Source organism: Aythya marila (assembly GCF_965140915.1).
Source record: "Aythya marila genome assembly, chromosome: 5".
Classification (NCBI taxonomy): Eukaryota; Metazoa; Chordata; class Aves; order Anseriformes; family Anatidae; genus Aythya; species Aythya marila.
The window spans coordinates 31,771,378-31,795,474 of record NC_139046.1 but is presented as its reverse complement, the minus strand read 5'-3'; the positions used below and the strand labels follow the sequence as shown (position 1 = coordinate 31,795,474).

The window sequence follows — 24,097 nt, the reverse complement described above, 5'->3', positions numbered from 1 at the left end:
TGGAGCGCCGAGCGGAACGGCGATGGAGCGCCCCCAGCCTCGCACCCGGCCCCTCATCACCCCCCAGGGGTGTGGGGGTGTGCACGCTGCCCCCCCAATGCAGGGTCTTGTGAGGACTTTGCACAAATGTACACCTGAAAACCAAAAGAGCAGCCCTTACACCCTGCTGCTCATGAATTCGGGGTCCGAAATTAAACGGGAGTTTAATGTGTGTGAAACGCTGATTTAAAAATCAGCTGGGTTACAAAGAGGCACGGAACTGTTGTGAAATAGTGCAAGGCTTACAGGTTTTCCATTGTTATCAAAGACAACGTCCCAAGGCTCTCCGCTGATCTCGCGTTACAGTCATTGTTCCCGAAATAAAAGGGGAGTCTATAAGCATCAGTAACAGTGAACATTTAGCAATTAAATGACACCTATGAGGAGATCAAGAGAAGCTCATAATACCCCCTGAAATGAAGTGAATAAAATTTGCCCTTGTCCCACACCCGCACAGTCATTACAAACTTAAGGAGAGGGACACAGTTGCTCTCTGTATCATCTCAGATGACCCGCTGAAGCCTTCCCCCTGTCACAACACTAGCTAAAGTGCGTAAGCAGAAGCTCCTGACGAATACGACAGGCTTCCGAGTCCATTGATTCCATCTGCTCATACTCCTCTTCGGGCTGCTCCACGTGTCCCGTGGCCGGGGAGGACCACACGTCCAGCCCGTGTTCCAGGGAGATGTTATGGAGCACGCAGCAGGCCAGAATGATGTGGCTGGATTTCTCCGGGGAATACTGCAGGGTGCCTTTGGACCCGTCCAGGCAGCGGAAGCGTGACCGAATGGTTCTGAATGTCCGCTCAATGACGTTGTGGGTGGCAGAGTGCGCCATGTTGTAGCGGTACTCTGCGGGGGTCTCGGGGATGTGCAGGGGGGTCATCAGCCAGGTTCGGAGAAAGAAGGAGCTGTCACCTGTTGGCAGTGAAAAGAAGGGAGACGGGTTACAGACCTACAGTTAGCCACCTCAGGGCTTCAGCTCTTCACCCCAGGTTTTCTGGTAGCGTGGATGTGCAATAACTTATCTCTCAGGCTAGAACAGAAAAGATGAAAGAGCAACAATAACTGGTTTACAAATGTGACAAATAACAAAGTAAAGACATTCCCTTTAATCCTTGAAGTACGTGGAATAGAATAAGAGAATCCATTTACTGTGCAATATGGTGAAAGTAAGACAACTGGACCAAGAGCATCAACAGAATCATTGCGGCATTCATCTTAGAAAGGGGTAGAATTCTGAAATGGTCAAATAGAAATTAAATTGTACAAATCAGTACAAATTACAATACGAATACGAATTAGTATATACAATGATGGTAGTATTTGTAACACAGATTGCAAGTTACTGTTCTACACTTCCAAGAATAGTCCAAACTGAACGTCAAGTCTTGAGGAATTTGCAGGAAAGCAGTAAGAACTGAACTTATCGCCTGTGCTGAGAGGCTTCAAACTCAACGAGGAGCCAACGCAGAAAGGGCAGGGCCTTTCCGCAGGCAGGCGTGAGGAAAAGCCGACTTACCAAGCAGCCAGCCGTCCTTATGGAGCGCGTTTTCGAACTGGCTGGCGAGGGCTGCCTGCTGCAGGACGGCGCAGTCGGGCAGGCTGCCTGGCCAGTGCGTCTCCGCGCTCAGCAGGGCTCCTCTGGCGTCGCACACCATCAGGCAGTTGAGCGAGTGGAGGCCCTTGCGGTTGACGTAGGACAGGTCCTCGGCGTTGGGCGCCTTGATGGCCACGTGCGTGCAGTCGACCACCCCCAGCACCCCCGGCATGCCCGCCAGCCCGTAGAAGTCCTCCTTCAGGCCCTGCACCGCCGCCTCGTCCTCGGGGAAGCGGATGAAGCGCGAGGCCCTTTCCACCAGCGCCTCGGTGACGTTGGCGACGCAGCGGCTCATGGAGGCCTGGCTGATGCCCATGGCGTCGCCCATGCGGGTCTGGAAGGAGCCGGAGGTGTAGAAGCCCAGCGCCGCCAGCACCTGCGTCTCGGGGCTGATGGCCCTGGAGCGCTGCGTGGGGCGCGACAGGCTGGCCCCCAGCAGCTCCACCAGGTAGCGGATGAAGCGGCGGGGGAAGCCGTAGGTGGCCACCAGGTACTCGTCCGTCACGTCCTCCAGCCTGAACCTGTCCAGCGTGCGCTGCCCGCGGCCGTACAGCAGCAGGTCGCAGTCCAGCACCGCCACGGGCACGGCCATGGCCGGCACCCGGGGGTGGGGGTGGAGGTGGGGGGGCGGCAGATTCGCCACAGCCTCACGCCAGCCCCCAGCGAGCGGGCAGGGCGGGCAGGGCGGGCAGGGGGGCGGCTGCTGAGGGGGCGCTGCCTCGTTGCTCCCCGCCTCGCCTCCTCCCTCCCCGGCGGAGGGGCGGCGAGCGCTGCCGGCGTGTGGAAAGTGCGGCGGCGGATGCTCAGGCGGCGCCTCCGCCGATGAAAACAAGCGGCCGTGATGGCGGCGCGGAGCGGGCCGAGGCTGTGAGGCGCAGCGGAGCCCCCCCCGACACCGACACCGACACCGCCTCGCCTCACGGGGTTCCCGCGGGATGAGCCCCCCGCACCGCCGCCCCCGCGCAGGTACCGCCACCGGGCGCTGAGGGGGAGGGGGGGTGGGTGAGGGGAGCCCGAAACGGGTTAAAACCTAAAAAAAAGGGTTTGTGAATAACCCGCCCGGCAGGGAAATGGAGGTGAGCTGCCAGCAACCGCCCGGGCTGCGCGGAGCTTGATCTCCAGGCCTCGCCCCCCAGCAGGGCGCTGTGCAGCAGGGGGCTTTTTATAGGCGCTTGTTAATGCGCTCAAAATACCTGCTTGCACCAAGGCTTCGTGCTTCGAAAGGAGAGCTTCTAGGAAAGGCTTCTTGGCAGCCGGGCCTATTTGTCCGAGGCGCGCTATTAAAAGCTTCCCAAACTTCTTGTTTACCTGAGGGACCCGACAAGGAGCTGCCGGAGCCCCACGGAGGACGAGCTCAGGCGTGAGTTCGGGGTCCTGCGTGTACAAGGCAGGTCTGAAAGAGGGGCGAGAGCAGGGAACCCGCTCTGGGGGCACCATCAAGTAGGTAACTGGGGAGGGGGGACTGGGATGAGCACAGCCCACCTCATAGGCATGGAAGGGCTCTCACTGCCCTCTGCTCTTTTTTAGTGCCGGTGTGGTGCTCTGGGGTGGAAACCTTGACGAATTACTGTGTGTATCTGCTTTAAAGGGAAGCACGATGAGGTAAAGCTGTAGCGGCCGTGGCTCAGAGTGAAATCTCAGAGCAGGGAGGTAATGGCAGCAGCCTGTACGTGCTTTCCCCAGCACTAACGCTGACGCCCAGTGCGTGTCAGGTGCTTCAGCTCCTTTACGCGAGTGTCAAACGCTCGTGCCCAGCGAATTCCCAGGCACAAAACCCGTAGGGCAATGCAGGTGCTCGCAGGTGTCGCCGTGCACCTGTCGGGCGCCGGGCTCACAAGTGCTTGCATGCAGTGCGGCCGCTGGCAGCGGAGTGGGGCCACGTGTGCTGCACCGACACACCGAGGGGACAGCTCTTGCAGCTTGTTGCATCAGGCAGGCGAGGTGCCCTCGCCTTCTGTTCACGTGCCCTTTGCTTGGCGAAGCAGGCTGTAGCTACAGGTAGAGCGTGGCACCATGCTTGGGTGTCAAAACAATGGGGAAGGCTAATATTTACCTTGTAACCTTGTAAAAAAGAGAGAGTCTTTAGCTAAAAAAGCCACGTGGCATTTCTTCTTTGAGTATTTTTCTCCGACTTTTCTGTAGGGAGGGAAGAGGAGACAAAGCCACGTGAATAAAGATGAGTATGAAAGTAGGTATTGCAGAAAGGGAGAGGCAAAGCAGAAAGCCAGGTAGCCGAGACGCTTGTTTTACCTGTGAGCAGCCTGTGTGCAAGGCTAAAGCAGCGAGGTGTCTGTTTGTTTAAGGGATTATTTGGTTGAGGGGGAAGCAGTCATCTGGAGATTTCTGAACAAGACCAAAGGTTAGTTCCTTCTGGGTGTTAGTCAGTGTAAAATTAGATAGCGTCCTCGCTGAGCTGAGCATTGCTTGGGTAACTGGCACTTAACAAGGATCGTGTCGGCATCACAACCTGCAGGACTTCAGGAGTTGAATGAGTTTGGTGGAACTTAAAGAATTTTGAGGTCAGATTGTGGAAGCAAACCCGTGGTCATGAAAGCGTTTTTGTAAATAAAACATCTGTAGTTCTAGGTCTGTGTTGACTCTTCTCAAGAGTGATTCTGCAGGTGAACACTGCCTCAGCAGGTGGCAAGTAATCATCAGAGGCTTCCCTGCAAAAATGAGGAGATGCTGGTTGCCAGATGACAGGCCTTAGACATGCCAGGGGCTGAGTTCCAGGGTCATAGTTTTCCCTGAAATTACAGATCCCTGACGTGAAGTCTTGCTCGATTGTTCCTGCTGTGCTTCAAACTCGGGTGAGTCAGCTGTTGCTGGCATTTGGAGCTTGAGGAATGAAACTCCAACTGTTTCATGGATGTTACAGAAAGTTTGGGATCTTGCAGAAAGATTTCTGTTCCTGCTGGAGCAGGGCAGAACTGTGAAGCTCTCATTCTTGGAACCCTGCATCCAAGGCATGGCTCTGGTGGCTGTTTCTGTCCCCTCTAGAGGTATTTGGGTAATACCAGAACTAATGCCTACGTTGCACAGAGAACCATGCTGATGGTTTGCATTGTTTCCTTACCTAACTGGCCACTGATCTTAACATCTTTTGTTAGTTCCCTAATGTTTTGTGGCAGTCGATACCCAGAATTTCTTTCCAGTCCCATAAGGCAAATGCAGGTGATCTATTTGACAGCTCTCCTATGCCATAAGGATAAATTCTTCCTTGTACCTTTCTCAGGAGTCACAAATAAATGTCCTCTTGCTTCTTTTCACATTAAAAGCTAATTTGATTTCTCTTGGTATTTAAGTGTCAGCATTTTTCTTGCTGAGAAAAAGATTTTTTTAATGCAGTGTTTTACTGCCCATATCAGCCAGGTTTTCTGTGGATCTCAGGTCCTCTTAACCCCTACACTTAATTAAGTCAGAAAAATTATTATTACTCACCTTTTTTTTTCATAGTGGGAAGGGTCAATACTGAAAGCTTCTTCTGCGGAGGTTAGGATATCGAAATTTGATAACATATCTACTGTTAAATCATTTATGTTGTTAGTTTTCAAATCATAATATGTAATAAAAGAGGTGGAGTGCTGGGAGGTGCCCTATGAATGTAGCCCAGGAACTTCCCACCACACTAGGTGCTCGGCTTTGTTTTTATCGAGTCATGCAGAAAGCAGCATTCGGCCCTGTTAACTGCAGTGCTCTCATGTAGCAGCGTTACTTAAAATAGGCGTTTACTTCTATTAATTGAAATATTTCAAGTAGAACTTCTGGATATGCGTAGGCATGAAAGATTATACGATATTTTCTGTCCGATCAGGGTTATTGGCCCCTTTGGCTAAGCTTTAAGTTGTATTAAGTCACATACCCAGCCATTCTCGACGCTACGGTCCTGCTGCAAGTTCAGGCATTGCTCAGAGGTTCGACGCTGGGTGAAGTGACCGCGCACACCCGCTGCTCGCCCACTGACCTGGGGACCCCAACCTGCCCTGGGCAGCGCAGTCCCTGTGCAGGTGATGTTGGACGAGGCACTTTGAGGTGACAAGCTGTCTCAGAGCCAAAACAGCAACAGGAGTTAAGAATGAATTGATTCTTTGAAGGCTTACGAGCAAAAAGCTCAATCAAAACGGTTAATTAAGGCAGTCCTCCCCACGGTCTCTGTATGGTTATTAACTTAGACATGAAGAAGCTGAGAGACAGGGAAGTTGACATTTATCCCAGACCACGTGAGGTGATGGTGGCAGAAATCTGCTTAGTAGCTTGGCCGGCCTGGCTTCAGGCACTGTGCAAGTCCCACGGCGCTGCTAAAACCATCGGTAATACTTTGAAAATCAAGCTGGTGTGATTGTGGGAGCTGAGTGTTTGGCATCTGAGGCTGTCAAGGAGTGCAGGTGGCATTGTGGTCTGTCCTTTGAGGAAATACATCTTTTGGGTTGCTTGTAGGTGCACTTGTGGCTGTACAGATTTACTGTCAATACTGTTTGCTGGGAGTAAAGAAGCCCATTCCAGCAATGGTTTGTTATACCGATTTCGGTACCTGCTGAAATACACCTGGATACTGGTTTTAGAACTTCGGACCCAAGAAAAAACAATGTGGCTTGGTTTTGACCAGTGCTGTTAACAGAGAATATCTTGTTTCTGAAGCCAAGACTGCCCTGTCTGATGGACAGCTTGATACAGAACCCGTGTGGTGTTGGTGGGTGTTTTGTTTCGTATTAAAATTAAACTAGCAAAATTAGAGAAAATCTACCCAGTTTTACGTGACCCCTGTTTTGTTACTTTTTTTCCCTAGTACCTTTTATGTGGACCGTATATATCATTATTCACAGGAATTTTTAAAAAGTTCAAAGTTCTTAGCATGTTGGTCTTTTAACAGGTGCTTGGTGCTTACATATTTCTCTTGAAGTAGCCTCAAATGGCAAAATATTTTGAAATCTTAAACTCCAGACAGAAAGCTGAAGGAAGATTCATTTCCATGCCTGTGCTATATTTCAGATTGCCATATGCAATGGACACTGATCTCAGTTCCCAGGACAGGAAGGACCTGGACAAGTTCATCAAATTTTTTGCTCTAAAGGTAATTTTTTCTCATATGTGTAAATCCCTCAGTTTTTCTTGTTTATGAAAAAAGCCATGGAATGAGTGGCAGGCACATCACAGCTCTGTCAGCGCGGGGCTCCTGTCAACTTATCACCCTGCAGTTAGGCAGTACCTTCTGTTGGGCTCGAAACTTCCTTTTCACCCTATCTACATTAATGCTGACATGTAACTATAAAACTTGGCCTCACTTGGTACCTAGATTTTACTTCCTGGCCTTGCTAGATGCAAGTAGAAACTCCGGCAGTGGATATGTTATAAACGTACGGAATGGCTTGACGTCTGTTTGTGTGTCCAGGTTCAGGATATAACTGTGAACTTTGGTTCAGTCGTAAAGGAAGCTATGCAACTCCTGATCACAAAACCAACTTAGTCATTTCATGTTCTAGCAAAGAAGGGCCAGCTTAAAATCATTTTCTATCTGAAATACGTTTGGCTGTTGCATGTAATAATTTAAGATAATTACACCTGAAGATTAGCAAACTTTACTTCTCTATGTTTTGGTCGGCCCTTTCATTTTTTACTTGGAATATCGGTGAGGTTCTGAACTCTGCTGAGCTCAGGAGCTCAGATCTTGTCCTTTCTATTTCAGACGGTACAAGTAATTGTCCAGGCCCGACTTGGAGAGAAGATCTGTACCCGATCATCATCCTCCCCAACAGGCTCTGACTGGGTAACGTCACGTTTTGTAAAGCAGCTCCATTTCTGTTTTTGTTTTTTTGTGTTGAGAACACAATAAGGTTCTTTCAGTCTTGTGCAGGCTGTAATAACTATTCATATAACAGCTACTATATTCAATTATGTTGATTGGCATTTTTTTTTCTTGTTGACATGCAGCGTGTCACTCTGGGCTCTCTAAGGGCTGATTAGAGGAGAGATAAATGACACCTCTCAGCAGCTCCTGCCAGCTGACTAGGGCAGATTTCCAAGATCTGCTGGGGATGGGGTGATGAGTTCTCTTCTGTCAGAAGTTTGCAGTTCTGCAGCTCAGGACTGTATAAGTGATGGGCTTTATTAAAATTGGAGAGACACAAGATACTCTGTGGGTGAACGTATGACGCAAGTGAGAGAAAAGGAACAAGTTTTTTACAGCAGGATCAAGAAAAACACTTGAATTAGCAGCCAAGGAAATGTTTGCAAATATGAAAAGCCTGAGCCAATCTGGGAATTTTCTGTTTCATAAATATTTCAATGGACACTGACCTAGTATGTTATATATAGGCCTCTGCAGTGTACTATTAGGCAGTTTTTCAAAGAAATGCAAAAATTTATTCATCTCTTTCATTCTGCAGTTCAATTTGGCCATCAAAGATATACCAGAGGTTACTCATGAAGCAAAGAAAGCCTTGGCAGGACAGCTGCCCGCTGTTGGACGGTCCATGTGTGTGGAGATTTCTCTCAAAACCTCAGAGGTGAGGACTGAGTTAAAATAGATGGTGATTTAATTTATTTTTTTTACTTGAATCTTAAGTCACGTTCCAGAGCTCTTACCTTTTAGCCCAAAATAATGCAGAAGCATCTCCATTTATGAAGTTAGGTAATGCGTTAATGAAATGCGTTGCTTGACAAAAACAATACACTGCAAGTATCTGAAGCCAAACACACAAATGGCAGAGCAGCAAAACTTAGTTTCATAACCCATGAGGAGCTTAGCCATTCTGAGGAGGGCATTCCCTCAGATGATCAAGTTTTTTGGTGAGACTTCCAGTGCACCTTTTTCTATTGTTGCATTGTAAGAAAGTGGGAACTGGGAGAAACTGTGTGTACTGAGAGGTGCGGTTGTTGCTGATTATTGATGAGATATGAAAAGAATTGTTCTCTGAAATGAGCCTTTGTTTGCCATCTTTCTCTGATCCAGGGGGATTCCATGGAGCTAGAGATTTGGTGTCTAGAAATGAATGAAAAGTAAGTGCATTCTTCACACTTCTTTTGTGTTTGCTATTTGTTTGTTTTAGCTTGTGAAATGGGGAAGCGCTCGATCCATGTTGGTGAATGAGCACATAATTGGCTGTGTGGCCTGTGACACTTCAGAGGGAAGTTGCCTCTTTGTCTAGTGCAGCTGTCAAGCTGTTTAATAGTAGTGTCAAGAAAAGAAAATAGTAATTTTGTTCATTCTTCCATTATAATTAGTAGACCTCCTGAGATACAAGAGTACATATGCTCATTAACTACATTTTTTTCTAATATTCTAAAGATGTTTCTGTCTAGTACCAGGCTGCATGGCATTTTTCAATAATTCTACAACAGGTGACTAGATTGAAGTAGGACTCTTAGCAGATTGGTCAATAACAGCAAACTGCATTGGGACCTTATTTTTGTCATTTTGGCAATAAAACTGACATGAAAGAATTGGCCCAGACTCATTTTGATTAAAAATTTGCCTTCTTACTCCTAATTTTTTCCTTTGTGTTCTACAGGTGTGACAAAGAAATCAAAGTTTCATACACCGTATACAACAGGCTGTCTCTACTACTGAAGTCTTTGCTTGCTATAACCAGGGTAACTCCAGCCTACAGACTCTCAAGGAAACAAGGCCATGAATATGTGATATTGTACAGGTGAAGTGGAATATGAAATTCCTTATCTGGAATAGCAGAAACAAAAATAGATTTGCATAGAGCAACTGTAAATGTGGTAAAAAGGGATGAGTGACAGTAAATTCAAATGAATTGGATTTAACTACTACTGAAGAGCAATAAAGAGAACTTTGAACTGTGTGTCACCTTACAGCCTCATTCACAGACATTTTAAACTTAAAGAAATATTTTTGATTAGACTCAACTACAATTTTCTCTTCCATTTTATGTGGCATGTCTTCCTCTGAAGTAGCTGGAAGGCTGAGATGGGCATTCTAGCTGCTGCTTATGTTTTTTCCTAAAGAGGAAAAGTGGTTCCAACTGTTCAACTCAAAGAATTAAATAAGTAATACAGATGTATACTAGACTTATGTGCCCACTGGACCTAATAGATTTTTTTTTCTTTCTTTCAGGATATATTTTGGTGAAGTGCAACTGAGTGGCTTGGGAGAAGGTATGGCTAGGCAACACACACAAACTAGAGCAGAACTGTTTTCTGTGCTGGTGACACATTTGTTACTATTCCTAAGTGCCACAAGGAACGTAAAGCCTGAGGTTTAGACATGATTTTTATCTGGATCGGTAAAGGGTCATGTCATAACGTGGCAGGTACAATGTGGTGCTTTGACAAATCTAGAACGATTGCCAGTTTGACTCTAGTGATCCAGAATTGAAAGAAGACTATGAAGGTATGTTTATAAGGCACAGAACCAGTAAAGGAGATAGTGATCTACTCAGGATCAAGAAGCATTTCAGAGCAATATATGAGACCAAGATAAGAAACAACATCAGTAGTCTTGTAGATGAAGCCTGCCAGCAAGGCAACCTAGTCCTGCTTTGATAAAGGTTGCGTGTGTGCGTGTGTGTGTTTGGAGATGAGATTGCAAGGGATAATGAAAACACCATAGAAATAAGACCATACAAGAAGGCAGTAAGGAACATAAATAATCAGGTTCTGTGCAATCAGTAGAACTGATAATCATTCTTTAACCCTACAGGTTTCCAAACAGTTCGTGTTGGGACAGTGGGTACCCCAGTTGGCACCATCACTTTGTCTTGTGCCTACAGAATCAACCTTGCTTTCATGTCAACCAGGTGAGAAAATAAGATCGTACCACAAACTGTTTCACAATAACGTAGTATTAAACTCCTCATATTATACGCCCCTAAATCTTTCCCTTCTGCTTATCCTTTCCTGCTGATATTCTCCTTAATGGAGAATATTCCCTAATGCTCCAGTCTTGCAGCAAGCAGAGTATTTGGGTAGCCCTGAGTCAGGCTCTAGAACTCCAAATTGCTTGGAGTTGGAGGGCTGAACTGTAAAGATGCTCTGGTCCCGTTTCTAGGCACTAGGGCTCTCTGTGAGGGTACCATGAATTGGGATGCAGTAAAGAGAAAAAGCAGCTTTTCCAATAATGCCATTGCTTGTTGCCTTGCAGGCAGTTTGAGAGGACCCCTCCTATCATGGGGATTATCATTGATCACTTTGTGGACCGTCCCTATCCCAGCTCTTCGCCCATGCACCCCTGCAATTACAGGTGAGGAAATGCTGAGTGAAGTCATGGGCCATGGTGAAGGCATCGTTATGCCCAAATACAGAGCCTTTTCCACTGACTGCATGGGAAGGGAGACTGGAAGATTAGGGTCAATCCTATTGATCTGGTTGAGCATGTAAGGAAAGGCAACATTTGTGTCTAGAATATTGAGTGCATGAAGCCAAATTCCTTACAGAAACACTCTGAGACAAAAGAGGTTTAACCTTGGCTGTCTTCGTGAGTTTAGAAGGGTAATAGTTACTCTTGCTGTAGAACTCCAAGTCCAGAGGCATGCAGCTCCAGAGATTTCTAATAGAGAAAGATTAAAGGTGAATTTCTCTTTGTAGATGAGAGGTTTGTCCAAAGTTCTTCTGTGAGCACTCAGAATAGGACCAGAGGTATTTTTTGAGAGTGGTTCGGTAAACACAAAAGCTTGTAGCATTGGCTGGTATAAGAAAAACTTTGTTTAGTGTTTAAGAAAACCTTTTCCTTAGTGTTTGTTTTTAACAAACAAAAACATACAGGGTTGTGTTTCTATCTGTGGGTAGAAGAGAAGCTCTTAGGATAATTCTGGGGAAAACGAATATTTTCATACCCTGTTTTCCTCAGTTCTCCCAAGTAGATTATGAGAGCCCTTAATAATTCTCCTTTCAACTCCACCCAAATACTCTCAACTTCCCTGCAGCATTTGTCCCAGTGTGTTTTGCTATTTGTTAGTTGTGTGGAATATTTCCAGTTAGGATGTTTTTCTTCCCTTCCTACTTTAGAGCTGGTGAGGACAACGGTGCGGTATACCCCTCAGTAGAAGATTCCCAAGAAGTGTGTACCACATCATTCTCCACCTCTCCTCCATCTCAGGTAAGAGGAAACAGGCTCTTTTTATTCCTAGGAAGAACAATCACTGCTAGTGTAGTGTGCATACTCCTACATCAAGTACTGTGCAAACATGCAGACTCCTGCTGCTAATTAAAATTTAATGTGCAAGCTTCTTACTCTGATTGCTTTCTGAGTAAAACCTAGTCAGACACTAATTTCAACAGGATGCTAAAGGACTAGAAAGACCGAATTACTGAGAAAGACCAAAAGAACCAACTCCTTTAGCTGGTCTGAGACATGCCTGAAGAGGATAGCAGCGTACTAGATACATACACATACTGGTACTGCGAAAACAGGAATTCGAGGGATCAATGCCAGGTAGCTTAGGTAGAGGTAACAGGCTGATATTGAGAAAAAAAACACTGAATTATCAGGAAGACGCATGTGGCACAGTCATATTTTCCAGACAGCAGTCTGGAAAATCAGAAAAAAGACAAAAGCCTTTGCTGGACCATCTAAAACAAGTTTGGGCAGCAGGAGTAAGTATCAGCAAATAAACTGGGTCATCATGTTGAACTAAGGACTTCATACAGTTCTCTGTACTTCTACCTACCCATGCAAATTTTATTGAAGTTTCGATTTTAAAATAAAAAGAAAATGGATGCCTTCTGAATCTTGAAAAATGGGAATTCCAATTACTCCCTTTTCTCCTGTCCATATATATCTGACTCCACAATTTTGTATTTTGAAGACTTGGCCAATTTTGCTGTTTTCCTATGACTTTAAATATTCATGAATGTTTCGCCTTGCTGTCCAGCCAAGCAGATGGCTCTACTGAACTTTAAAGACAGTCTAAAGACTCTGTAAATCTCTTTTGCTCTGGATGTGAAATGCAGAATGAAGTACAATTGCAATGTGGTTCCAAATCGAAAGAATTTGCTATGGGTCTTTCTGCTGCTTCAGAGGGAGCAGTATGATTGGTTTAGCAGAGTACGTTCTACTGAATGAATGAGCCAGAAATGAGCTCTTCTTAGGAAGCATTTTTGTGCCAACTGGCAGCTTTTGGGTGACAGGACCTCAGGCAGTGAGCCTCAGGCAATGTTGAAGTGATCAGCCAGCACTCACGGTAAGTCTGAAGGAATAAAGTTTTTTTCCTGTTCCAGGATACACAGCTGAGGAGATGGGTTTGTGGCAGAGTTGTGTCCTGCCTGTTAACAAAGCAAGCTAAGTGCAGTAAGGTCATGAGGAAATTTCCACTGGCTTGCTCATGCCAGCGTTACTTAACAGTAAGAATGTTTGTAAATACACTGAAGTTGACATTTCCCCAGGGGACGTGGAGCTTTGCTGTCACTGAGGGAAAAAGCTTTATGAAACCAGATGAACCTCAAGGATTCACATCAAGTATGAGCCTACATTCTTGCTTTTTTGTGGCTCATAGCTGCCATATGCTGTATGCTTATTTATAAAGCAACTGCCAGTCTTCTTTACCACAGTTAGAATTGTATGGCTGTCTTGACAGAGTGGTTTCTAAAGTAAATTGGAGGGGGAAAACTAATTTCTTTCTCCAATTTTCTATTTACAACTTAATGCTTAAGAGAATACTGGAAACTGTGTGGTGTAGACAGCCTATAGGCAGACTGTCCAAAGCTCTTTCTACTGCCTTCCCAGTAGAAATGAGGTCTAGCCTGCATGATACAAGGAAATAAACCTTATCCCTGTGAGCTTGTATCTGTTGTGTTGTAAAGTACCCCAAATTCATGAGAAAACCTGGCCACAGGTAATACCCAGAAACAATTTGTCATAATTCTGTGCTGTTAGGAGAATGACTGCTATAAGGTATAGGACTAAACCAGACCTGGGTTGCCCTTTTTGCGTGAGCAGTCTCTGTAAGACAGTGTTTGCTTCTGGAGTGTCAGTGCTGGTGAAGGAGCTCTCTCTTCACATCGATACGTTTGTATTTCCCTTAGTCTGGGCCCTCTTTAGTCTTAGGGTGCAGCACAGACATGCAGAGATACAATCCCTGCTGCCCTTGCGAATACTGGAAGACTAAGAGTGTGTATGGGTGGAAAGTATGGAAATATGTGTGATTTGTACATTCCAAAACAAAATTGCTCTTGGCTTTTTCTGGCAAGCACTCAGGCTTCTCCTTGCTAATTGGCTGGTAACAGGTCTAATTAGCTGTGGGACAGAGTCTCTGGCAGTTACTTTCTGTTGGTGTTCACTGGAGTCTTAAATATTACCTGTGTGGTTCACCGAGATTGGAAAGCAGTCAATTCTTTATAAAATGAATGTGTTTCTGGCAATATTGAGAATTCCGCTCCATGTGGAGGCGTGGCTGCTGCAGCCAAACACTCCTCACTAGCATTCAGTTCATCCAACTCTTTATAGTTCTTCTCTGAAGTCCTTCTTTCTCTTTCTCTCTCTCTTTCTCTCTCCCCCTCTCACTCTTTCTTTTCCTTGTTTCCTCTGTGTGTCTGTGTTTGTGCACAGTGTGTTTTTACTGTCACAAAGGCACATTTTCAGACCCCTCCTCCTGTCGTGACGGACACCCTGAAGGTCCCAGTGATGGGACTGGCCTTTTCACATCAAGTGAGTTGTCAATCGAATATGTTATACATGGCCAGGTAGTACTGGCACGACAGAACAAAAACAGGAAAGTACAAACGGGACAATGCAGAATGGTTGTTGTACATGGGACAGGCTGGTCAACCCCAAACGGGACAGGTATGTTATATGGTCAAGTAACCAGTTAACAGTTTGCAAAACCAGTGTGCTCTAAATATAAAGCCCACCTGGAATCTTTGCACTGAGCAGCAGTCCTGCAGGAAGCAGCCTGTAAAACTTGATACAGGAGAAAGAGGAGTTTTCTGCAAGGTTTTAAAAGGATTTTCACTGGAGAGCAAGGTTTTGGTTTTTGTTTAAAAAAAGAAAAAGGCACAGCACAGATTTTTCAGGCTGGTCAGGGGTTGAGAAGGAGCTGGCATTCCCTAGAACCTGCACTAGTCATTAAAACAGAGATGCTGTTAATTTGAAGGAGAAAAAAGCAAAACAAACACTTTCATCTGTCTTCCTGGTTATGAGTAACACCTGGTGAAGACCTGAATTACTGTTACTTGTTTACATCTCACAGGTCTGTCTAAAGTCATATTCCTCATATTTGAGTGAGTGTCACAACAGAGGACAGAGAAATATTTAAATAAACAAATAAAAGTAGGAATGCTTGGCTACTACAAAGCTTAGAAAAAGTGGTTAAAGAATGGAGAAGCGTGGCTGTAGATATTGAGTATTTCTTAAACAGAGGTAATATCAGTGAGCAATGCTCACATAAATTCCTTAAGAAACTTCTCCAGGAAGATGCATGTAAAATCTTCAAGGCAGTGTGAGTTCTTCAAAAAGAGTCAAGTTTGCTGGATATCTCTAGAGCAAAATACTAACAATACTGTACCTGCTCTGAGAAAAGATTGCTCCTTTCAGCTTAACTAGCCTCATTTGGATAAAAGTGCTTCTCATCAGTCAGTTTCCTGTAGATCAGCTATTTTCATGTGCAGTGGAAAGGGGTTCAGTTGATAACACAGTTGGTTTTGGGGAAAATAAAACATTATCTCCCGAAGTATGTGAAACAGGCCTGCAGAGCTGCCCTGTGACTGAATGTCAGCCATACCTCACATAGCCTCTTGTATGTGTAGGAAACCAGTCTTGCTTTCTTGTCAAGGCCCTAACTTTGTCCCTTGCAATAAGAACTTTTCAAAGTAATGACCTCTGCAAGTGACTAATGAAAATCTAGCATCCTTCTGCCAGCCTGAAACACCGTGCTGTGCCTCTGACTTCTCCTGTTCCTTCTTCAGTGACTGATTATTCAGACTGTGGGGCATTCCCCTTCCCCTTCCTCTCTCCTCTCCCCTTGCCCTTGTTTTTTCTCTTCTTTCTTAGCTTTCCAGCTCTCGTCTTTCCTATCAGCCTGCTGCCCTGGGAGTTGGATCAGCTGACATGGGGTACCCCGTAATCTTTGCTGGTGGCTTGAATGCTGCGCACCCTCACCAGGTACTTGTAGAGGGTAGAAGAACAAGCATGGCTGGTACTGCAACAATTACATCACCTCTACATCTGAGAGAGGCCTGGAAACTAGTGCATGCGTTGGTGTCCTGTCTGTCAGGAATGAAAAGAATCTAGGGTAAATACAGGGAAAGCACAGCTTGCACAGAAGCTAGGAATTGGCTCCCCAGCATCCTTGACTGTGCTGTGGTAGGGTAAAGGTCATGTAGAGAAACTGTGCTAAGAGAGGCCAGACCTGTTTGCAGAACCAAACCTGTTTGCCTGCACCAATGTGCCACTAATTCCAAACTTTGGCTGCCTGACAGAGCTGCTGCCACTGAGAGTCTCCAAGCGCAGCACAGAGCTTGGCGTTGTAGGACACGCTGGCAGTCCACATTGGTGTATTTGCATCCACGCATCAGACAAAGTCAGCTAAGTTGACAGAAGTCTATCTCTGCCTGTAATGTTGCTTCTGCACTAGAGTTTTGCTGATGTAGTGATGGTAGTAAGAAGATAGGATTTTTTATTTTTATTTCCTCCCCTCTCCATAAGCAGAGGGCCTATGGACAGAGAGCCCTGCCCTATAGAACAGGCCTGAAGTGGAGAGGAATAGGAAGGGAACAAGAGTTTGTACTGAGGTGCTCACCATCTACTTGATGTCATCTCATGGGGGCAAGAACCCAAGTCATATGCCAAAAAACACAGTTTAGTCCCAGTCTGTCGGAATCTGCTCTGCATTGCCCTGTGTTGTGGCACTGATTTTGAGATGTCTAACTTGATCGTTCCTCTCCATCTCAGCTGATTGGTCCAGGCAAAGAGGGGGGAGTTCCCCCAGTTCCTAGCCAGCCAGCACATGGCACCCAAGCTGACCAAGAGCGGATGTGCACCCCGCTAGATGGAGTCCACTACTCAGCTGCTACTCCTTCTAGTAGGTAGGTTGGTTTTAGATGAATCACTGCTTGCGCTAACCCATTTAGAATCACGTTAACATAAAACTTTGTGTTTTCCCCTTTTAGTTATTGTTTGTAGCATAACTCTCGTCTTCTCTCCCCTACCCCTAAAAGAGTGAGCAGCTTTCTCTGACTGGGACTTCTTCAGCCTTGCCCCAAACAATGATCTCACCCATCTACTTAGAGCTGCTGGTCACCATAACATGCTTGTGCCTTCTGTTATTGCAACCTTATTGTACAGTTTGTATTTTTTAAGCTCTGTACTGGTTTTGCTGATTGTGAAGTAACAAGGTGAAGTAAGTTTACAAGTGAATCTTAAATTCTTAAGAGATTTAAAGAGAATTGTTGTGGAAAATAGTTATAGTTAGTGCAAATCTACGTACAACATTAAGAAACTTCAGGCACAAAGTTACTTAAACAATGCAGCCTCAAACTGTCCTAAATCAACTCCCTTTCTGCTAATTAAGTCCTTTTTTTGGTCACCATATTCATTTCTTATGAAGTGTCTCTTGGGGTCACATAGTTCTGAGTCAATATGTTAAGCAGAGATTTTGCTATGAGGAAACCACAAATCATAACAGCACTAGCACTTTTCTGGGTATTTTATGTAAACAGTCATTGTGCCAGAAGACTCAACCTTTTTCTTTGATGTTTTAAATTTCCAAATACTTGTGGTAGGAAAGTAAACAGGCCATAGAAATAAACAGTAGCCACGTAGAGAATTAACCATGCTGGCACTGGCTGTTCTGACACATTAGACTGCTGCCTCTGTAACCAGAATGACTGATAAAATTCTGGTACTTGCCCTCACCTTCTGACAGATTTCTGAAAAAATAGGAGTGATGAGTAGGAACAGCTCTGAACATACATGTTCTGAAGTTAAGTCCCTCTCTAAGAAAGAAAAAGCTGTTCCAAGTCAGTTGGCCTTTTCATTCAACTAACTAGCTCTGTTCCAGATATAAAAAAAAAAAAAAAAAAAAATAATAATAATAATAAAAAAATCTAAGTCCACAAGTGTCCCAGTCCCCTTTTGTGCTGATGACTGAAGAGGATGGTGGGAAACAAGGACAGAGATTTCTGTTCTTCTCCTTTCTAATACTAGGAGTAGATCCAGAAAAATGGAGGAGTCTTTCACAGCATGTGATTTGTCTGTATTGTTTGAGCCATGAGTCACTTGTTTGCTCTCCTTTCCCAGTGAGGACACAGAAACAGTATCAAACAGCAGTGAAGGGAAGTGTGGCTCCCCACATGACCTTTTGGAGACCATCTTTATCCGGAAAGTGGGAGCTTTTGTCAACAAACCCATTAACCAGGTAACTGGCAGTTCATTTTCTGAGGGCACTGTACTCTGGTTCTCCCATCTTACACCAAGGAAAAAAGCACCCCAATGCCAGGGTGGTCAAGGAGCCTGTGTGTGCGTATTTCTGCCTGCAACATTTGCCTACAGGGTCTTGTCACAGGCATGTTTTTCATAAAATCCTTTTGGGATGTGGCAGCTGCTGAATTTGCCCTACTTTGTCAACACCCTGTTTGGGTATGGAAGACTTCATACCCCACTGCAGTCCTACAGTGATCTGCTACTACCACAGGTTCATAAATTGGAGAAGCTGGCAGCAAGCCTCCTTTCTTAGCCTGTGCGATAGACCAGTTCATCACAAGTAATCAAGCATTTAGGAAGCTCATCTTAGAGATCTGCCCAGTTGCTAAAGCTGCTTTTAAGTAAGTTTTTTTTAAGCCCTCTTCTAGGCTCTTTGGATGGACGAAGAGGGTTTGCTTGAATGTTTAGCAGTGCATTAATCCTTATCTGTCTTGTATAAGAGGTGTATGTGAAATCCCACCTCAGAATATGTGTATTAGGTCAGCTGAGTGCAATCTATTTCATGCCTTTTAAATGAGGTGGTCAGCCTCCTGCCAAGCTGATGATGTGATCTTGGGCAATTTTTAGTAAGCCTGGCAAAGACTTTCAGTAGCTTTTTCTGTGCTGGGTGAGCAGAGCATCTCAGTAAAATTCTTTTTGCTGAATCTTTTCAGGTGACCATGGCCAACTTAGACATTCCTTTTGCCATGTTTGCTCCCAAGAATGTTGAGCTGGAAGATAATGACCCTATGGTAAGCCCCTTCAGAAATACAGTATGTACCTTCTTAGCACCTCTCATGCAACGTCCATGCTATTCCCTTCCTTGAATATACTTTGTGGTATTTTTTTTGTTGGTGATGGTGTTTTTTGTTTTGTTTTTAAGGGGGTGTTCTTATTTTATTTTTGAAAAAGGAACTAGTTAAGCTTACTTGGTTTCAAGAAATCTCCTGTGCTGAGTCTTGGGGTCTCTCGATGTTCAAGCACATCTTTGCTGCCCCTTCTGCAGCACGTGCTTATGGTCCAACCTCCTAACCGTCCCCACACTGTTAAAATATGCAGATGTGATCATAAGATCAGTACTCACCGTGTTTGCTTTCTTGGGCAGGTCAATCCTCCTGACTCCCCAGAAGCTGAATCTCCTCTACAAGGCAGCTTACACTCAGAGGGCTCCAGTGGCAGCAGCACAGGGAACACCCACGATGACTTCGTTATGATTGACTTTGTAAGTGCCCTGATCAGTGCTCTCACACAGCTGCATCCGCAGGTGGGCTTTATGGGCTGGTGTCATGGCAAATGGTTTAAGAGCTGTTTTCACTGGGGGGAAAAGATCCATGATTGTCTGCTCCCAAATAGAGCTGGCCAGTCGCAGAACTGCAATAACACTGACACAGAGTACCAGCAGCTACTGATGAAGTAATTTTATAGTTTGTATCAACATCTGGGCTTTTTGTCCTCTCCAATGCTTAAAGGAATTAGCTTCCAAGGAACTGCTTCCGTCCAAGTACTCAGTCAAACTGATCTTGGCCTAGGCAGGGTCTAAAGCTGGAGCTGTTCAGTTATTTAATCTGCAATATTGCAAGAGCTGTTATACCAAGATGGTGACCTATAGCAGGTAATATCTTTACCTAAGTTCATGGTAAAAGGGAAGCCAGTGTCTCCGAATGAGAATTGACAGCAGTGTTTTTGATTCTAGAAACCAGCATTTTCAAAAGACGACATCCTTCCAATGGACCTGGGGACATTTTACCGTGAGTTTCAGAACCCCCCTCAACTCAGCAGCCTCTCCATTGACATAGGAGCTCAGTCCATGGCAGAGGATTTGGTATGGAACCATGAATTTTCTGTTTGTGGGCATTGTATGTTCTTTATAGTACTCCCCCTATTCCTAGTTTGAAAGAAGTAGCATCCTCTCAGAAGAGAGGCCCTGCCCAAAGTGGGGGTCCCTCATTAATATGTTCCAGAGAAATGAAGATTTGTTTGTGGCACACCTGAGGCTCTGAAGCTTGCATGTTTATTTTCAAGCTAAAAGTTGCTGCCTGTGGTTGCTTGCTGTGGTTGTCATTCAGACCCCCAAAACTAATCCCTCAGAACTGATCCTGCTTCTGCTGCATCAGGCTTAGTGGCAGACGAGGCCTGATCTTGCAGCCTGAGCAGAGGTAAAATCCTGGTGAAAGAGTTGTCTGGGTGAGCGCAGTATTGAATTTGCAGCCACTGTAACATACTGTGGGGAAAAATGAATTCCAAAGGCGAAGTGCTGCAAGTGCCTTGATGAAGGCAGTGACTTGAGCAGGCTGTTGTGCTCCATCTGTTGGAGGAACTGCACAAGGCTAGGCCCCAGTGCACCTCCTCTTCCTGCGGAATAAACAATCCCTGGGCAGAGTGCCCTTCTCAGGGTCACTTGCTGGATCCTACCAGAGGACTCCTGTGCATGTGGGAAGGGGAGCCCAGAGCAGTGGAGAGGGGTTGGATGACTTAGATAAGGAATTTTTACCATAGAAGGAAGCTGTAAATGCATGCACTATCTGCTGTGAGTGAGTCCTGATCTGCACCCTTCTTTGCTTTTACAGGACTCATTACCAGAGAAGTTGGCAGTCCATGAGAAAAATGTCAAAGAGTTTGATGCCTTTGTAGAAACCTTGCAGTGAAGGTGTTTTCCAGTTTTGCTGCAGCAGTTCTTCCTCTTCGAGGCATCCTGGAGAACAATGTCAACAAATATCTCTATCACCCCTGTTCTGCCTTCTGTCTCACTTTGACTATTTCCTTCCATCAAGTGAGCTTTCTTTGATTGCTCTTTAACAGCAGATACAGCTCACCTGCTGGTTTCCCTCAGCTACTCCTCTGCATAGTTCTGGACCGCTCTTCCTGTTCGTCTTCAGTTTGGACTTTATGACCAGTAGGTACACAGGAAGTCAAACTCCGATGTATGAAACTCATTTTCTCTTCAGTCTGTCCTGTGTGGAGGGGCTTTGTGAAAAGTTGCCATGTGTTTCCTCCAAAGATCCCATGGTGTAAGTTTCCCTCGACCTAGTTTCTTGCTAACAGACTGTTTTTCCTACAGTCTTTGATCCTGTTAGAGCATAGAAAGCTTTGGCTCACTTCCAAGGTCTGCGAGTTCAGCAGATCAGCAGTTCTAAGTCCAGGACATCCATTCCGCAGAATGGGGCATTTTGGCCTGACTTCAGTGTGAGCGCTTGGAGCCCAGGGAGAGCCGTCGGCTTTGGGACCTGCGTAACACAAGTTACCTTTTGTTTTCCTGCTTCTGAGGAACTGGGTCTCCACGCAGTCGTTTTGTGAGGCCTTCTGTTATGCTCGCTGATAAGCAGGAGTGGAACTGCAGAAGTGCTTTCCACATTTCCTTCCTGAGTGTACTGCCACTCAGCCGTGCTGAGTTTACCAGTGTTGACAAGCCTGCACGTAGCAGCTGTGATGATGCTGAATTCATAGTCTCTGCTTTTGAAATGTAACTGTAAATACTAGGAATCCTATTTCTGTAGGGTTAATGTAATTAGGAGTCTTAGTCCAAGATTCTTTCCTCTAACCCGTGCAAACTTTTCTGCTTTATGGTTAATAGATGATCTTAATCAAGAAATATTTATTGCTTTTAAAGAAACCTATATTTAAAAGATGTTGTTTTCATGTAGTAGTGCGGGTCATTCTGCCCTGGATCACTGCAGACAGCATGTGTGCCATGGAACCCTGTCCAGTGAGTCTCCTTTTGCAGGAAAATATCCAAGATATTTATTTTCTAAGACAGACTTGATTATTCTAATATAATATTCTGCTTTGGGGACTATGTTTCCATTACATCCAGTCAGGGCCCACTGATACAATGAAATGCACACAGCAGTGTAGTGGAGTGGTGGGGACTTAGGTTAAAAGCTGTATTCTGATAGGTATGGATGAATTTGCAGTGTTCTTCAGCCATTCAGAAGGCAGCTTCTTTAAAGAAGCACATTTTTGGGAGCTTATGGTACTTTTTAATCAGCTGGCTTTCGATGAGCTGAAATTTTATTTTTGTAATGAGCTGGCTACTAGCAGTGTGACTGGCTGGCAGCACTCGGGGTGGTTTGGCTGTTGTGTGTCTTTTGTCTGACGTAAGGAGGGGAGGAGCAGCAGTGACACTAAGCAGAAACCTAGATAAGGTAGGTCTCGTGGTTCTTTCCTCCTCCCACGTGTAACAAGCAAGCAATTGCAAGACCCCTTACTGTCCTAATATATGTTTGTTCTTTCCCTTTCTCCAGAAGTGAGGCTGTTCTCTCAGTACTGAGGAACCATCGTAGTTTCCCTAGAGTGGTTAAGTAACCAGCCTTCAAGTTAGTGTGGTGTGGCAGCTTCTTCAGCTTTGCTGCATTCTTAACTGAAAGAGATTGCTAGCAGGTGATGGGGGAAGCCCAGCTCCTCTCTAGAACACTAACTCTGTGCCCCTGGCAGAGCAAGGAACCAAGCTCAGAGTAGAGCTTGTTGTAAGGTCAGATCACCGCAGTGCTTGAACTTTACTGGCTTTTGTATTAAGTGATGTGTTCCATCACGTGAAGGTCATGTGAGCTCCAAAAGCCCAGATAAGAGCTGTACTGAAGGAGAATTACCCAGCCTGACTTACCCAGCTTACTCACCCAATCCAACTTCTCAGTAGCCTCACAAAAGTAGGTGCACAGACATCTTAAAGTTTCTAAATGGCTTAATAGAGGACTTTAGTTACCTGGGATTTAGCAAATACTTGATCCCCACAGCCAGAGCCACCTCGTTTTACAGGTAGAAGAGGTATCAGAAGAGTGCAGAACACAAGGAACGAGGGTATTGCCTGGTTCTCGTCTCTGCTCAGGAAGCTGGTCCCTGTCACCTTGTAGGGGTGGTTGCTGTCACCTTTCCCTTAACGTACAGGCAGGTTGAGCTGAGCCACAAAGCAGCAGAGTAGGAAAAGTGCTGGTTCACACTGTATTCAGGGGGATGCCTAGAACAGATTGAACTTCATCTAGCCAGTGCTACTGCTGTCCCCTCTCGTCACAACGAAAAGCCAGGGAGCGGCAGAGGGCATGCCATTCTGCTAGTCCTGCCCAGGAGGGCCCCTGAGCCAAGTACTTGCGCTCAGCTGCTGCAGTTCCTAACGTGGCTGCAGCTCCCACATCCCGTTAGGCAGCACTTCAGTGGGGCAGTTCTTTTCTACTTCAGCAGGCTGGACATTTGCCTATATAAGCTGCTAGTGTTGAGCTGGATGGCCACAGCAATAAAGAGATGCTCTAGGGCTGAGTTATGTGCCTCTTCTCTGGACATTCCTCAGCTTCAACACATAGTTGCTACATCTAGGTAGGCTCTGAGTTCTCTGACCACTGTGTAAATGCTCTGCTTCAAGAAAGAGCTAGATGCCGCTGCAGCCTGCCACAGCTTGTTATGGGGGCTGTTTATTTTTGCAGGTGTCTGCTCAGTTCTGTGTTGAAGACAGCATGTGTATAGCTGCTGCTTTACAGATACTTTGGGTGAAGGGGAAGGGGAATTGTATTGTTTTGGAAATAGTCTCCAATGTACTTCAAGTATTCGAAGAATTTCCAATAAAACTTTTATGTAAGCAATGGAGTGCTGCACTGCTCTGTTACAGGCTTTTCTCCACATCTACTGACCGCTTTGGAGCAGTCCCAACCTCTCAATCTTTCTCCTTCAGGAAAAAGGACCGTCAGTGAGCTGCCTGCCACTGAGTGCAGGATGGAGCAGGCTCGTTGCCTCCACCAGGGTTAGGCTGTGCTATGTTTGGAGTAGTTAGCAGGACCTCAGTGAGGCTGCCTTCCAGGGAGAAAGAGAGCAAGGAAAAAGACAAAACAGGTGCCTGCCTCATTCTGTACACAGGTGGGGGGAAAAAGTCCTGACTTATTTGGATCCAGACTTTCCTGGATGTCCCACCCCAGCTGAAATGTTAACTTACCTCCTAGAGTGGTAGAAAAAAAAACAGAAGATGCATGCTCTGTGGTTGTTACTATCACACTTAATAAGAGCTTAGGAATATTTAGATCTGATACAAGATGTAGAAGAGACATATAAGATGCAGGAAGAACTAGTGTGAGCATGCCAGCAGCAAATGCTGGTGAAGGAGCTCGCTGCTCTGCTGTTTGG

General features: G+C 45.5%; 2 protein-coding genes across 10 annotated transcripts; one reads left to right on the top strand and one right to left on the bottom strand.

The window, feature by feature from the left end:
• Window positions 1-185: 185 nt before the first annotated feature.
• HARBI1 (harbinger transposase derived 1) lies at window positions 186-2,361 on the bottom strand. Its single transcript, XM_082761945.1, has 2 exons — window positions 1,561-2,361; window positions 186-956 (listed from the first exon to the last, which is right to left on the bottom strand). The coding sequence occupies exons 1-2, from the start codon at window positions 2,228-2,230 to the stop codon at window positions 580-582; spliced, it is 1,047 nt and encodes a 348-aa protein (XP_082618071.1). The 5' UTR covers window positions 2,231-2,361; the 3' UTR covers window positions 186-579.
• On the top strand, window positions 2,018-23,560 carry ATG13 (autophagy related 13). Of its 9 annotated transcripts, none has more exons than XM_082761937.1 (18): window positions 2,018-2,128; window positions 6,628-6,709; window positions 7,322-7,402; window positions 8,022-8,141; window positions 8,588-8,634; window positions 9,147-9,287; window positions 9,719-9,759; window positions 10,304-10,400; window positions 10,745-10,843; window positions 11,608-11,698; window positions 14,147-14,245; window positions 15,587-15,697; window positions 16,487-16,620; window positions 17,834-17,951; window positions 18,670-18,747; window positions 19,101-19,217; window positions 19,689-19,817; window positions 20,563-23,560. In XM_082761937.1, the coding sequence occupies exons 2-18, from the start codon at window positions 6,641-6,643 to the stop codon at window positions 20,638-20,640; spliced, it is 1,650 nt and encodes a 549-aa protein (XP_082618063.1). In that variant the 5' UTR covers window positions 2,018-2,128; window positions 6,628-6,640; the 3' UTR covers window positions 20,641-23,560. The 9 variants fall into 9 exon arrangements, with proteins under 9 accessions (XP_082618063.1, XP_082618067.1, XP_082618065.1 ...); XM_082761939.1 differs by lacking the exon at window positions 2,018-2,128 and adding an exon at window positions 2,470-2,604 and having other exon boundaries at window positions 15,614-15,697; XM_082761936.1 differs by lacking the exon at window positions 2,018-2,128 and adding an exon at window positions 2,470-2,604.
• The last annotated feature ends 537 nt before the right edge of the window (window positions 23,561-24,097 follow it).